Source organism: Myxocyprinus asiaticus, chromosome 40 (assembly GCF_019703515.2).
Source record: "Myxocyprinus asiaticus isolate MX2 ecotype Aquarium Trade chromosome 40, UBuf_Myxa_2, whole genome shotgun sequence".
In the NCBI taxonomy this organism is placed as follows: Eukaryota; Metazoa; Chordata; class Actinopteri; order Cypriniformes; family Catostomidae; genus Myxocyprinus; species Myxocyprinus asiaticus.
This window is the reverse complement of record NC_059383.1, coordinates 35,970,028-35,986,327: the sequence shown is the minus strand read 5'-3', so window position 1 is coordinate 35,986,327 and position 16,300 is coordinate 35,970,028. Positions and strand designations below refer to the sequence as shown.

Genomic DNA, 16,300 nt, shown 5'->3' with positions numbered 1-16,300 from the left:
TGCTCATTTTTGATATCTGTAAATGTATTTCATCATGTTAGATTTGGTATTTCTGATATCTGGAAATGGATTTCATATATCAATGAATGAATTGGAGAGTAATTAAAGATATATTTAAAGGCTTTCTTACTAGTTACAATAACAGAGATATTTTAAATTTAGTGCCAAATTGCACATACCAAAAATGAACATTTTCACTAGTTGTAATTCAAGAAGTACATTGTTGATGTATGTATTTGGAATTTCAACTAGTAAGAAATTAATTATATATAAATTATAGATCTGTAGGTGCATTTTGAATAGGAGTAAATGACAGATTATTGTGAAATTTTACTAGTGAAAATGCAGTTCATATCAAGAATTACGAATTCACATTTTTACTAGTGCAAATGTAATTACGGATATCAAAAATTACTTTCAATAGTAGTTATTCCATTATAGATATCTACTATATAAATAGTAGATATCTATAATTCATATCCTGCATGTGATTAAATGTCAAAAGGGCTTGCAATAAACTTGTGAGTGACAACATTTTCGAAAACGTCCTCAATTATAGTAAAAACTTTTAAAAACAAGTTAAAAGCAACATTGTCCTTACTACCCTTACAAAAAAGTATTATGTCGCATCATGGTGTCAGATGGTAATGCCACTATTTTGATATACCTTGGTACTATTTAAGGTATCTCAAACAATACTACTTTTTTTTTTTTTGCTTTAATAAACAACAGTTGTCAGTTGGAGGTCCTCACAAGATTTGCATTCAAGTTTATATGTATGTGTGTGTAGATTCAACGCATGCATGCAAGGTCAGCGCATATGAGTGTGTGATGGGAGCGGCAACTCGTAAGTATGTAATTATGTGGTGCGTGCATGTGCATGCTGCATGTGATGTGCTCTCTCAGTCAGTCATATCTGTGTGCATTTGTGGATCAGAGGAGATGGAGTGTTCTAAACATGGGTTGGTATATAAAAGAGTGAAAACAAAACATTTGCATATTTTCCATAATGCAAATGTCACATCACACCACAAGGGGAGAATTTGCATATAAAACAATACATCTGATTTGAATATATTAGTGGAAGTCTCTAGCTGATTAGAATGAGTTTATTGTTGATGTTTGAATGTTAAATGAATGTTTGTATTTAATACATGCAGATCTGATTTGGGGAAACAGTTTTAAACTCATATCTAACTACTGACTGATTTAACAGTTGAAATAAAAGTGCTAAGTTTTAGCCAGAAATGATAAATATGCAAATATGCATACAAGCCAAATATATTTGCAAATGCACGCAAACAAACATGCACAGTTTACAAGAACTGCTGTCACTGGTGAATTAGAGGTAATAGAGTCATGGCCAGCAGAAAGGACTGAATTCGGCAAAGTATACTATCAAAATATTGTTTCTATTTCTGCTGTATATGGCAGGAAGGAAGGAAGCCAAATATTGTTTTACAGTAATCAACAGCATGTACTTGTTTAACAGAGAATATCCCTTAAAAAGCATCCTTTAAAACGTTTATGTATGTTTTATGAAAAATTCCCAAAAAGCTAAATAAAGTTTTTTAGTTATCATAGATGAATAAACCCAAATCCAAAACAGATCATAAAATACTACCAGACCAAAGAGGTGTGATGTTTAGTTTTCAACAGAACCTCTAGGGGAGTTTCTCTAGCCGCGATCTAGACCGCATTGCTTTTTGTTTGTCGATGTAGCTCTCGTACGTGGATGCAGAGGGCAACCCGATCGGAGTGGTCCAGATGACGTTCCTGCGTTTACTCAGTGCCACTGCTCGGCAGAACCTTACCTACAACTGTTACCAGTCTGTTGCTTGGCACGACCAGGATCTGGACTCTTACGATAAAGCCATTCGTTTCCTGGGCTCCAACGATGAAGAGATGTCTTACGATAACAACCCGTACATCAGAGCCGCTGTCGATGGCTGTGCGGTAAGCTTTCAAATTAAACGTAGAACAAACTTCATTGTAAATTGGTTGTAAAACCATTCTTACGTAAATACTGCAGTTGCATTGATGCAACAATTAATGCATTTGGTTCAACAAATTAAGCAATTTTCGCATCATTGAAAATTGTCATAATGCAACAATTTACATAAGATTGGTTTTTATGAATGATTTACAAGGTATCCAATTGATTCGAAAATGTATACAATTTTCACATCAATGTAAATTTCAATTCATGTGACAATATATGTAAGAATGATTTTTCAAACAATTTATGCAACTGTCACAGTGTAAAATGTGACAAAATACTGTACGTAAGGAAGGCTTTATGATTTATCTAATTTATTCAACAATTTATCCAATTTTCACATCAATGTACTGTTATATTCGCTTGATATGACAATTTATGAACATTTGCAATTGTTACAATGAAATTTCTCTTCATGTGACTAGATGTGAATGGTTTAATTTATTAAGGATTTACAATTTATGCATCTGATTCAACAAATTAAACTGGGTAGCTCAGTAAGTATTGACGCTGACTACCATCCCTGGAGTCGCGAGTCCAAATTCAGGGTGTGCTGAGTTACTCCAGCCAGGTCTCCTAAGCAACCAAATTGGCCTGGTTGCTAGGGAGGGTAGAGTCACATGGGGTAATCTCCTCGTGGTTGCAATTAGTGGTTCTGGCTCTCAATGGGGCGCGTGGTAAGTTGTGCGTGGATCGCGGAGAGTAGCATGAGGCTCCACATGCTGGGAGTCTCCACGGTGTCATGCACGACGAGCCACGTGATAAGATGCGCGGATTGACTGTCTCAGAAGCAGAGGCAACTGAGACTTGTCCTCCGCCACCCGGATTGAGGTGAGTAACTGCACCACCACGAGGACCTACTAAGTAGTGGGAATTGGGCATGCCAAATTGGGGAGAAAAAGGGGATAAAATAAAAAAAAATTAAAAAAAAAAGCAATTGATGTAACGATTTATGCAACTGTCGCATCATTGTAAATCAGTTTGGCAATTTACAACCCCAGTTCAGAAAAAGTTGGGACAGTATGAAAAATCCTAACAACATAAAGGAGTGATTTGTAAATTCTATTCACCCTGTGCTATATTGAAAGCACTAAAAACAACACATTATTTGATGTTTTAATACCTTGTGAATTTCTTTTTTTAAAATAAACTCATTTCTTATTGAATGACTGCAACACACTCCAAAAAAGTTGGGACAGTCGAGTGTTTACCACTGTGTAACATTAAGTCATTTCTTTTAAAAACAGTGCTGTAAAAAAGTATTTGCCCCCATTCTGATTTCTTCTGTTTTTGTGTATATCTCATACTAAATTGTTTCAAAAATTAAAACAAAATCTAACATAAAACAAAGTCAGTCTGAGTAAACACAAAATACAGTTTTTAAATGATAATTTTATGGGCCTTTGTGAAAAACTATTTGCCCTCTTAGTTACTAAATCCCCAAATCTATGAAACTGAATTCATAATGGGGTTCAGCTGGACTAGACACACCCCAGGCCTGATTACTGCCAGCCCTGTTCAATCAAATCAACACCTAAATAGAACTTTTCAGCAGCATGAAGTTGGCTAAAAGGTCTCACCCAGTAGCACACGATGCCAAGGCCGAAAGAAATTCCAGAAATGATGAGGAAAAAGGTGATTGAAATACATCAGTCTGGGAAGGGTTACAAAGCTATTTCAAAGGCTCTGGGACTCCAAAGAACCACAGTGAAAGACATTATCTCCAAATGGAGAAAACTTGGCACAGTAGGACAACATCCAAAGAACTGCAGGCCTCTCTCGCATCAATAAAGGTCACTGTTCATGACTCCACTATCAGAAAGACACGGGCCAAAAATGGCATCCATGGAAGAATGGCGAGGCAAAAACCACTGCTAACCCCGAAGAACATTAAGGATCATCTGAATTTTGCCAAAACACACTTTTATGATCCTCAAATCTTTTGGGAGAATGTTCTGTGGACTGATGAGTCGAAAGTGGAACTGTTTGGAAGACAGGGGTCCTGTTACATCTGGAGTATATCAAACACAGATTTTCACAAAAAGAACATCATACCTACGGTCAAGCATGGTGGTGGTAGTGTGATGGTGTGGGGATGCTTTGCTGCTTCAGGGACAGGGCGACTTGCAGTAATTTAGGGAAACATGAATTCTGCTCTCTACCAGAATATTCTAAAGGAGAACATCCAGTCATCAGTCCATGTTGATGCTCAAGCGCAACTGGATTATGCAGCAAGACAGTGACCAAATAATAGGAGTAAGTCCACCTCAAAAGAAGCAAAATTACAATTTTGGAATGGCCTAGTCAAAGTCCTGACTTGAACCCGATTGAGATGCTATGGCAGGACCTTAAACGGACAGTTCATGCTCGAAAACCTTCCAGTTTGGCTGAACTAAAGTAGTTCTGCAAAGAAGAGTGTCCAAAATTCCACCACAGTGTTGTGAAAGACTGATCTACAGTTATCGGAAGCGTTTGGTTGCAGTTGTTGGCACAACCAGCTATTAAATTTAAGGGGGCAGTTAGTTTTTCACATGGGTGATATAGGTGTTGGATATTTTGTGTTGAATTTTTTCCTTCAATAAAATATATATATATATATATATATATATATATATATATATATTTGAAAACTGTATTTTGTGTTTACTCAGGGTGCTTTTGTTTTATGTTATATCTCGTTTGAAGATCTAAAACAATTTAGTATGAAAAATACACAAAAATAGAAGAAATCAGGAGGAGGGCAAATACTTTTGCACAGCACTGTATTAAGCATTTGGGCTCTGAAGACACAAGTTTGTTAAAAGAATAGTTCATCCAAAAATGACAGTTCTCTCATTATTCACTTACATGCCAATAATGAGAGAATTTTCATTTTTGGGTGAAATATTCCTTAAAGTTTAGCAAGCAGAATTTTCCCCAATTCACCTATTATGCAGGTCATCAGCTCTTCAGCTGCGCAGTTGTACGGGGCCTTCGTTGCCGTATTTTGCACATCATAATGCTCCACACATTCTCATTTGGAGACAGGTCAGGACTGCAGGCAGACTAATCTAGCACCCACACTCTCTGCTTACACAGCCATGCACTAGTAATCTGGGCTGCTGGGCAGTATGTGGTTTGGTGTTGTCCTGCTGGAAAACCACTTCTGAATGCATGCATGCTCTGATCCCTCAGACATCACTGTCTTAGGAACCCTCATTCGTCTGTAATTGAAATCATGATATAGGCTCGGGAATACTTCAGTTAACATTTTCGGTCAACACCTCTCGCTGCTGAATCCACAGATGCAAGTTAAAGGTGCTATATGTAATATTTTTACTGTACAAAATCATAAAATGACCATAATATGTCATTAGAGAATTAGTAAATATGCTAAGTTGAAATACTGGCTTTTCCGATAACAATGCCACAGCCAGTATATTCTACTTTGAAGTTTCTATTCCGGGCCGGAATTTCTGTTTATGTTTTGGCCTGTGTGATCCCGCCCACTCACCAATAGTATTTGTACACCGCGGGGTTGACAGATTTGAACAAGTTTGTAGGCAAACAACACTGCGTGCTGCATCCATGGAAGCCAGCAAACAAACTGGATCAGAGATAACAGATTCCACCCGACCTAAAAAGCCGGAGATGCCTTTGGAAGATGGAGACAGCTTAAAGCCCAGAAATCCTTTAAAACGGATGCTGAGTTGGCTAATTTGCATGTCAGCATTCTGGCAACCCGCATGAGCTTCGAGTCTGGGGTGGGGCAGTCAACTCTCCAATATTTTGAATTTGGACTGCAGTACCTATTTCAAACGCTTGTTGTCAATCTTACATATAGCACTTCTCTGGCCTTGGTTTTATCTGATATGGAAAGTAGAACAGTGGAACTGTGTTTTGTGGTCTGACGAATCCTCATTTCAAATAGTTTTTTGGGAAAAACATCTATTGTGTTCCCCGGCCAAAGAGGAAAAGGACCATCCAAGCTGTTATCAGTGTCAGGTCAAAAAGCCAATGTCTGTCATGGTATGGGAGTGTGTCAGTGCCCATGGCATGGGTAACGTTCACATCTGTGAGGGCACCATTAATGGAAAGAGATATGTACACATTTTGGAGCAGCATATACTGCTATCCAGACACTGTCTTTTCCAGGGCGTCCCTGCATTTTCTAGCAGGACAAAGCCAAACCACACACTGCCTGGATTACAAGTGCATGGCTGTGTAAGCAGAGAGTGTGGGTGCTAGATTGGCCGGCCTGCAGTCCTGACCTGTCTCCAATTGAGAATGTGTGGCGCATTATGAAGTACACAATATGGCAACAAAGGCCACGTACAATTGCACATCTGAAGACCTACATAATGGATGAATGGGGGAAAATTCTGCTTGCTAACTTTTGTCTTCATTGTCCTAACGCTTAATAAGTATTATTAGAAGAAATGGTGATGTCACACAGTAGTACTGTCCCAACGTATTTGGAGCGGGTTGCAATCATTTGATTTAAAATGAGTGTATATTTTCAAAAAAATAAAAAAAAAAATTCACAAGGTAAAACATCAAATAATGTGTTGATGTTGTAGTGCTTTCAATATAGCGCATGGTGAGCAGAATTTACAAATCACTCCTTTATGCTTTTATTAGCATCTACCATACTGTCCCAAACTTTTCCGGAATTGGGTTTGTACATAACAGTGATTCTATTGACCATTTAGAATTTATGCAGTTGTCACATCAATGTAAATTCTCTTGACGTGACAATTTATGTAAAAATGTTTTTACGAACAATTTACAATTTATGCAATCGTCACATCAGTACAAATTGTCACAGTGATGCAACAATTTACGCAATTTAAATAAGAATGGTTTTACCAATGACTGCTCATTCTCATTCTTATCTTATTTATATTTATTGCTTCTGTGCACTGATTCACTGTGAAGTAAAACTTGCATTATTTTCTTTCTCCCTATTCCTCTTTTACCTTTTTCCCCCCCTGTAGTTTAAAAAGGGATATGAAAAGACTATTCTTGAGATCAACACACCGAAAGTGGAGCAGGTACCATTTGTTGACATTATGTTCAACGATTTTGGTGGAGCGACACAGAAGTTCGGCTTTGAGGTCGGACCGGCCTGTTTCATCGGCTAAGACTGCTCGCCGAGCACACGTATTCATTTTCTCCAAAACAAAACACAAGAAAGAAATAGGGCAACTTATTTGTATAGTTTTGTGTTTCCAAAAAAACCCAACAGATATCAAAATTTGAAGAGAAGAAAGAATGGATGTCTAAGCAATGGGTTATTATAAAAAAGAGCAACATTTTTTTTTTAAAGTGTACTCTCTGTATCACATGCAAGTTTTGAAACTGGATGAGGTCATCACTCATGTTTCCAGCTCTGCCCACCTTATGCTTGTCTCTTCACCCCACCCCCATAAAGGTGCTGTTCCCGGACTCCTCATATAGTGCAATGTACGGTTCAGTATTTCTTGTACGAGAAATTTTCATTTGTTTGTTTTTAATGTTGCTCCCCCTTTTCACTCTTACTTCCAAGCTTTGTTTTTTGTGCATACTTGTCTTCCATTCCCTGGAATGGTGATTATATATATAAATATATATAAATATTTTTTCTATGTTTGTAAGTACTTTCTGTATATTTTTCTCTGGTGAAGTGTTTTTTTTTTTTTTTTTTGGCTCTGGCTTCAAAACATGCATGTGAACCCATTGAACGATAAGGACAGAGCTGCTGGTTATTGGAAACATGAAAAAAAGAAAATAATAATAATAATAATAATAATAATATCCCCAAATAAACGTGAGCCTGAGGAAATTTTTCACGAGTCTGAAACAAACAAAACAAAATAATTTTTTTAAAGAACAAAGAAAAAGCAACTGCAACAATTAAATGGTGTCTTATTGCAGATGTGAAGAATGTCTTGTAATTTAAACAATGAAATGACAATAAAAGTAAAACAGCACACAGCCATTATATGAGCATTGATTTGCTTGTTTTTGTGGGTCCTTGTGAACGTGACCCGCTTGTACGAGGCGAATCTGATCATGGAATTATGACTTTTATTTTACATTAATGAAAACTGTACTCGCCTCTAGAGAGACCATCACACTGAGGAAACACAATATCGGTAAACTAGGTGCTATTTCCTTCTGTCTGTGGTGCTACAAATATATACCGTTGTTTCCTTTTATTGTTCGTTTTAATTGAAAATGGCTCTGCGGTGTTGCCTAAGCAATTTCACACTTTCTGTCAAAGTCTTAGCTTTGCTTCCTGTGGGTAAAATGTCTGAGGTGGGGAAGTATTTTTATGCATGCTGTAAAATCATATTCATTTGTAGATGAAAATGTTTTTTTCTTCTGTTATCATTCCTCCGATCAATTTTTTTTTCCACATTTAACATTGTCCAGAAACTAATTGTAATGAGTATTGCATATGTGGATAATTTATGTACTTTTATGGTCAGCCAAAGTGTTTAGTTTACACTTTGCATTACAATGTTCAGATTGCACATGATATAGTTTTACTTCTAGAGTAATTAACAGCATCATTTGTAATTATTAGATGGAGCCACTTGTACACAGTTAACGTTAAAGCTATTGTAATTAAACATAATAACATATATTATGTGTAAGATGAATTCTGTAATGTAAATTGTTACCTTAGTTTATTTACAACATAACTGAGAGCATTTTATTATTTGTATTTTTTACATTTCCTGCATGGAAATGAGAGTAATGAAACTTTTAAAATACTTCAACTATTGACAGTTCAAATAGCTTTGGAAAATTGGTTTGGGACATTAATTAGATATATTTTGGAGGGTTCTGTGTTCTTAACCAATGGCTTACCAAACGCATATGCAGAAGAATTCATAGTTAACTTTCAGCTGTCCTTCCAAAGATATTTCTCAGATGTAGTTTTTAATTTAAGACGGTTCTTCAATTATGTTGTAGATCAAAAACTTTTCTAGATACTTTTGCATTGCATTTGCGCATGAAGACTTCCAGTTCAATAGAGCCATCTTAATCATCTATCTAGAGTTTTCAGCATCTTTTGCCACTAGGAATTTCTCTTATGCACTCTTTATCTAGCTTTAAACCACTACACCTGCTACTGCGAAATCTTGCTGTCCAATTTTTAAGTATGACTTGAACTGTCTTTAAAGGTGATTCAAAATACAGATGGAATATCACATTTCTATCAATACAAAACAACACACACATTTTTCTGTACATTTCAAAACCAGCAGTAATGCTGCCAATAGTTTATTCTGTTTTGTTTTTGTCTTTGTAATGTTTGTTTGTTTGTGCATTTTGCAGTCTTGTCAAACCTGTGTACGAGCAGATAGAAGAGATAATGTTTTTGTGTGTGTGTGTGTGTGTGTGTGTGTGTGTCAATAAATTCAAGTTTACTGTGTCCACCCACACTTGTATGTCTTTTGAAGCATTAAAACATTTCTGTATGCATGAAATTGTTAAGCTCTTTCTCTTAATGTTTCTTCCCCCAGTTTGATTTGATGCCAGATCCACATTTTTATCACCAGTATTGATATCTACTTTTCAAGTGCTCAGATGAAAATAGGCCTGTCCTTCATTGTGAAATGGAGAGAAAGCAATGATTGTTGTAACTCTTTACCAAAGCCGATGTTCCTTTGTAGTATATTTATTGTATTATTTAAAAATAATAAATGTTAATTGATACCAGTAGTGTTCTTCATATCTGAAACATATAAATCTGACATCATTTTATATATATGTATCTATTTGATAATTGCAGGGGGTCATGTGAGTACACATGTGAAATACTCAAGTGATGAAATGTAGAAATGTCACTGGTCACCCTTTCATGTTATATATGTTTGAGGCAAACAAGGTTAAGTCTGAGAAAGGACTTTTTCCAGGACTTTCTTTAGAAATACATGTGAAATGTCATATCTTAAGAAAAAAGGGAAATGGCATCAGGCTGGAATTATCATTGCTTTTGATGAAGAACAGCAGTACTGGCACAATAGTTAACGTGGGAATCATTTGATGGAGTGATACAGAAAAGATTTCAAGTAGCAGCTCATCTAATGCATCTTATTACAGCCAGGTAGGAAATGGAAACAACAACAACCACAATGTTAAACATATTTCAAGGTGGTGAAAAGATTTGTATTAGTACAAAACAATAAAATATAACATATATACTGTAAATAAAAAAATATATACAAATTATATTAGATTGAAAAAAATAATTTTGACTAGTTGCATTAATATAAAAGGTATAGTAATAAAAAAAATTTTTTTAATTTATATGTGAATATCTGGACAATTCTACTGAATTGGTTGAAACTCAAAGTTGGAAACATTTCAAAATTTGTATGTTTTTCCCTAAAGCTTCGTCCACACACACACACACACACACACACATATATATATATATATATATATATAGTTGCAATCGAAATTATTCAACCCCCCCAAGACAGTAAGGATTTACAAAGGTAAGCTTTTCTGATGACCCAGAATTTTTAAACTTTACATCTGTATCAGTTGAGTGACACATTCAAAGTTATAGTGTGAATATATAACCTAATATTTCTAAATAGCAGGATTTTTTAAAATACAGCCATGTCATAATTATTCAACCCCTATTGCATGTAGATGTTTCTTAAATATGTAAGGTACACAAGTCATTGTTTTAAAACAAAATTGTCATCAATCTGCAATGGCACTTATTTAAGTTTAGCATTGTAAGCAAAAATGTATTTCTATGCAAAAAATGCAATTAAAAATAAGCTGTCTCAAAAGCTAATAGAGGAGATTATTTCATTACACAAGAAAGGTCATGGCTAAAAGTACAATTCCAAAGCACTTCAATTTCCAATAGACAAAGTTGGCAGCACCATTCATACATTTTTAAAATAAGGTACAACAGCAACCTTCTTGGGGTGTGGAAGAAAGCAAAACTTCACCAAGGGAAATGTTGACTTGAATATTCAAGAAGTAATAGGAAAGAAGTAGGAAAGACCTGTGGAGTCCTGGAAGAAGGTTTTATAGACGTATGACACTAAACTGAAAATGAGTTTTAGACCCATGGGTCAGCAGTACATCTGTTGTAAGATGACAAGGTGATAACAAGAACGACACCATCCCCACAGTCAAGCATGGAGGTGGGTCAGTCCTGTTATGGGGGTGTTTTGTGGCTGCAGGAAACGGCTATCCTGACTATGTGACTGACAGCTTGGATTCTTTCAGGTATCAGGCCATTATAGCAAAAATGTGATGCCTTCAGTGTGTAAATTGAAGCTCGGTGATCACTGGACTTTCCAGCAAGACAATAACACCAAGGATACATCCAAGTTGTCCAAAATCTGGTTCAGGGATAGGTTGTGGAATGTCCTTAAATGGCCCTTTCAGTCCATCATTAAAATCCCATTGCAAACCTTTGTTGGGATTTCAAGGAAGCAGTGGCAGCACAGAAACCAAAGAATGTCAATGAGCTGGAAGCTTTTGCTCATGAGAAATGTGTACAAATTCTAATAGAGAACTGAAGCCTGAGAACACTTACCTGAAACATTTATTTGCTGTTATTAAGGATAAAGGATGCACCACAAATGATTGACGAACTCTTTGTTCTCAAAATCACTCAAATGTGTATTAAAAACTTATTTTGACTGTTTACTGAGGTTTTAGTTGATGTGTTTTAATTCACATCACCAGAATGTATTGCTGGTCAGGGGGTTGAATCATTTTGATTGGAACTGTATATATATATATATATATATATATATATATATATATATATATATATATATATATATATATATATATAAATTTTTACACTATATATTGTACAATATCTTAGGGACACATATCTAACAAGAGGTATAGCTTTTACATAGCATTTCAATAGATAGATAGATAGACAGACAAACAAGTGAGACTGCATCCCATGTCTATCATGGCCGTATAGTGAATAGTGAGATTCCATCATTTTCAAGTAAATAAACGTTTTGGGTTTTAATCTAAATATATATTTATAAAATGTTTTATAGTAGTTATTTTTATTGTGGGACTGCAGTTTGAACTAATTTGGTAGAATGTATATATATATATATATATATATATATATATATATATATATATATATATATATATATATATATACACACACACACACACACAGTGTGTGCACTGTATATAAACTGTATATACACATATACTGTATACACACACACACACACACACACACACACACATATATATATATATATATTGTGAATGAACAAGGAAATTTTAATGAAAAAAAAAAGAAAAACTAGTTCAATTAAAAAGATGTAAAGCATTTTGTTACAATTTAAAAGTATTTCATAAACCAATTTAAGCCCCTTTTCATTAAAATGCATGTCAAATGAAAACCTGACACTAATTGTTGGCTTTCATCTATCAAATAACCTTTATAAAAAGGATAGTTCGGACTCTAAATTCTGATTAGATAAGCTGCTTTGGAAACAGTTATAAAATAGTTGATACAGCCTGTGTCTACACATCAGAAAAATCTGATATTGATTTGGCAAGTTTCAAAGATTTATTCAGTGGTTATAACAGGATATTACTTATCATTCAAAATATCCTTTCCGAATAAGGAAAGGTGGGGAAAGTGCACACAGACAGCTCAGTGACTGGAGCCTTTTACACAAGAGCCCTGTGTCACTGGCCTAGATCCATTTAAAACAGCCCAGACTGCAGGACCGAGCACTGGAGCAGAGAGTATTAACATATCATTTAGTGAGTCAGCCCGTCTCAGCAGGAAAAGAACAGCTGTGTAGGACTCTCCTTATAACTTGCAAAGAGTTTAATATTGCTAGAACTGTAAAGAAGGAAAATTCAAATCTAGTTAATATTGTGCTCAGATGAATCTTGTGTACATTTTTATTTTTGATGAAAATTTTGGGGGCCAAAAATGTATACTTATGTAGTATAGCAGGATTCGTGATTCAAATGCAGATTGAGTGTTTATTCCTTGTATAATTATCCTCTAAAATATCTAAAGGCTAACATCCAAAGTAAGCCAAACAAGATGTAAACTAAACGGGAAACTAAACAAAATTAGTGAAACCAGCAAGAAACAAAAAATGAAATATTAAAACTTTGACCAGGTAATTATTTTTTACATTTTACAACTCAAATACACACAGACAAGGTGTTCATTCTTAACTCACTGGGTATGATTGGAGTGTCATATTACACCATACTACTTTTATTATTTAGTCATTAGTCATTGTCAAATAAGAAAAAAAAAAGAAAGAAAGAAAAAAGAAAAAATATAATATATAATATAAAATAACTGGACAGCACTCAATGAATTAAACATGCAAAGTATTGCGGCCATGTAATGAGAATCTAGTTGCATTCTACATTGCTGTTCCACGTATGTAATAAAAATAGTTGGCACTTGGCAGTATGCACACTGTGCAGTACACAGCAAGTTGTAATCTAATATTCAATTCTGAACATAAGCCCTATCCGGATGTGACTAGTTTTCCCAGAAAAATCGAGCTTCACAGATGTCCTTTGTGATTTACAGTAATCTTGTATGAATCAAACAAGTCTGTTTTTCTCACACAACCTCAGTAAAAATCACGGTGCAAATTACCTACTGTTTTTTGGCTAACTCAGGGGACCTCTGAGAAATCTTATCCTGTCCAAATAGGGAATAATGTACCCATAATATCTGTGATTGATGTCTATAAATGTTCACGATGCTTCTCCTTTATTTTGACCTTTGTCGAATACCATAACTAAAGCTACATGTTTTGTTGCACTGTCAAGTGCAAATTCATTACGGATTGAGTACTTTCTGCCTACTCCCGGGCATAATAAAATTTGGTGGTTCCCATGGATGTCCCATGTCCCTAAATAATTGTAACACCAATGTAGTTTTGAAAACGGATCCTGTCTGAATGAAAGACACTTTTTATTTTCCTTCTATACTGCTGAAATACTAAATTCTCAGTAATTACTAGATGTCCACCAATGACATCTATGAAATCTATACTGTAACTCAGCATCTAAACTGAGAGGACAACATCAAGGACAACTGTGCCACCTGTTGAAGTGTCCAGATTGAAGGTATAAAGGTTGCTATAAATTATGTACAGGATAATAGAAAGTATAAAAATGTAACAACAAACATAGCCTTTAGGAGTGTTTGTTGTTACTCTTTCTCTCTCTCTCTCTCTAGTCTCTCTCTCGACAGAGAGCGTGCACGTTTGACAATTTTACATATAGGAGTATCTTTGAAAGTGCATTGAGAGCAATGAGCTTTACATTACGAGTGGCCAGAGAATATTTCCAGCAGCATTTCTCTATCACATCCTGTGGATGAGGGGATTCCTGCTTAAAGAGGACAAGACTGGGAAAGAGAGAGATGCAGAGGAGAGAGTGTCTGATGTGTAAATTCAACCGTGTGAAGTTTTTCTCTGGGGATTTAGGTGAATAACACACTGATCTGAGTCTAATTTAGAATCAAACCACTGTCAATTACACTATCTATCTATCTATCTATCTATCTATCTATCTATCTATCTATCTATCTATCGATCGATCGATAGATAGCATGCAAACAGCAAACCAAAGTTCAGATTTGATTCAGAAAATGTTTACCACACCTCAACTAAGCAGTGACTTGTGTGTGTTTGTGTAATCTGCAATAAGGGATTAATTTAATTATTTACACTGGTTATAGCAGAATAAGGATGGACATATGTCTCTTTACTTTGTTATTTCATTAGTATTAGTATTTTTGGCAGCAAGTAGCTAAATTAAATCCATGCCATTTTTATATTTATTGTGTGAAAATGATCTCTATACATTTTTCATAATTTCTGACTATCCCACAGTTGTGGTGTAATTCCAAAAGTTTACTTGTAAACCATTTCCACACAAGTGTCAGTGAAGAGCATGCTTGAGATGCTTGACAGCAATTACATGCTTGTCGTGGTCATGGGTGGTTAGTACAAAAACTCGGATGCGCCTGTATTCGAATACTTAAATCACTGTTCGGGTATTCTACAAATGCATTAGAGGTCTTTAACCTGACCCAAGCCCAACAGGACCCGACAAACTTTCGGGTTTCGGGCCGAGTTTGGGTTAGTTTTTCAAATAGGGCGAGTTAGGGGCTGTACAAACGTGATTTTTAAAATGCGTCTGCAACAGTTTTTCTATCTAAACACATGTTGGATGGCCTTTGACAACTGCGCCGCATCTCACTGTGTTTTTTGCTGTGTCTCGGGCAGGACCGACAACAATGTGTCAAGATCTCTAGACACCTGCATTCGGTTTCATTCAGTGCACTGCGTCTAGCTTTTAAAACACAGGTGTCACAAAGATTTGACATTCTGAAGAAGTTCAGGTTGCAAAGAGGACTTCTTGTGACTTTTAGACTGTTAGTCGTGATTCAAGATTGTTTTTCACCCATCAAAATGTATCACTTGGTAAACGGTAAGCCAATGTTTTTTTTTTCTTTTGCTCTGGTGTGCAGACAATTATTCCACCAAATAAATGCTAAACCGTTTAAATATCTAAGCATCCCAAATGGCTAATAAGCCACAAGAGTTGCAGTTGCAGGTGGTGAAAGTTAGATTTTTTTTACTTTAATGTGAGTGATTTTATCATTTGAAGATCTATGTTTTGTGCTATTTAGGCTTATAGCTCAGAATGGACTTCCTGCTAATTCGAGTAGTGTTTGACGCATATCTTTCGCAATAAATGTTCTTTATTCCCAGTTCCGAATTCCGACAAATAACCGAATATGTGGCAAATTATGGCAAATGCTCCTACAAGGTCCATTTGTCAGGTTTTAACAAGCTTGTGAGGCTTTCATCCCTATGACACACAAACAGCTTTATATATGCACATACACTCAGCTCTCATTCCTTAACACAGACACACACATACTTATTCAAACTGCTCCAGAATAGAAAAGTGATTGAAGCAATCAGAAAATTGATGGGCTAATAATTTTGCGGCTGCAGTTTTTAACTCTTTGAAAGTCAAAGCCAATGAAGACAGGAAACAACCTGAGATGAAGTGGAGTGTTTGATCTAGCCACTGTCATGAGAATCAAGCTGCTTTTAAGGATCCTAATATGACATCCTGATGAGCCCTGGAGCAACAATCTCAGCGCCCTTGTTACCAAGCCAGAGAACAAAAGATATTAATTATTATAGAAGCCAAACGTAGCATTAAAGACAGGAGGGTGCATTAGGCCCCACTTTGATCAATCAGTTTTTTAATTATGTATTGGCAGATGATGTGTCAACATTT

At 35.7% G+C, this 16,300-nt stretch overlaps 1 protein-coding gene across 2 annotated transcripts in view; it reads left to right on the top strand.

The window, feature by feature from the left end:
* The window catches only part of LOC127430972 (collagen alpha-1(V) chain-like), a 146,168-nt gene extending 136,480 nt beyond the window's left edge, over window positions 1-9,688 (top strand). For both annotated transcript variants that reach the window (XM_051681104.1, XM_051681103.1), the window contains exons 65-66: window positions 1,723-1,956; window positions 6,976-9,688. In XM_051681104.1, the coding sequence (XP_051537064.1) occupies window positions 1,723-1,956; window positions 6,976-7,122 (381 nt within the window). In that variant the 3' untranslated portion in view covers window positions 7,123-9,688. The remainder of the gene's footprint in view (window positions 1-1,722; window positions 1,957-6,975) is intronic.
* Window positions 9,689-16,300: the final 6,612 nt, after the last annotated feature.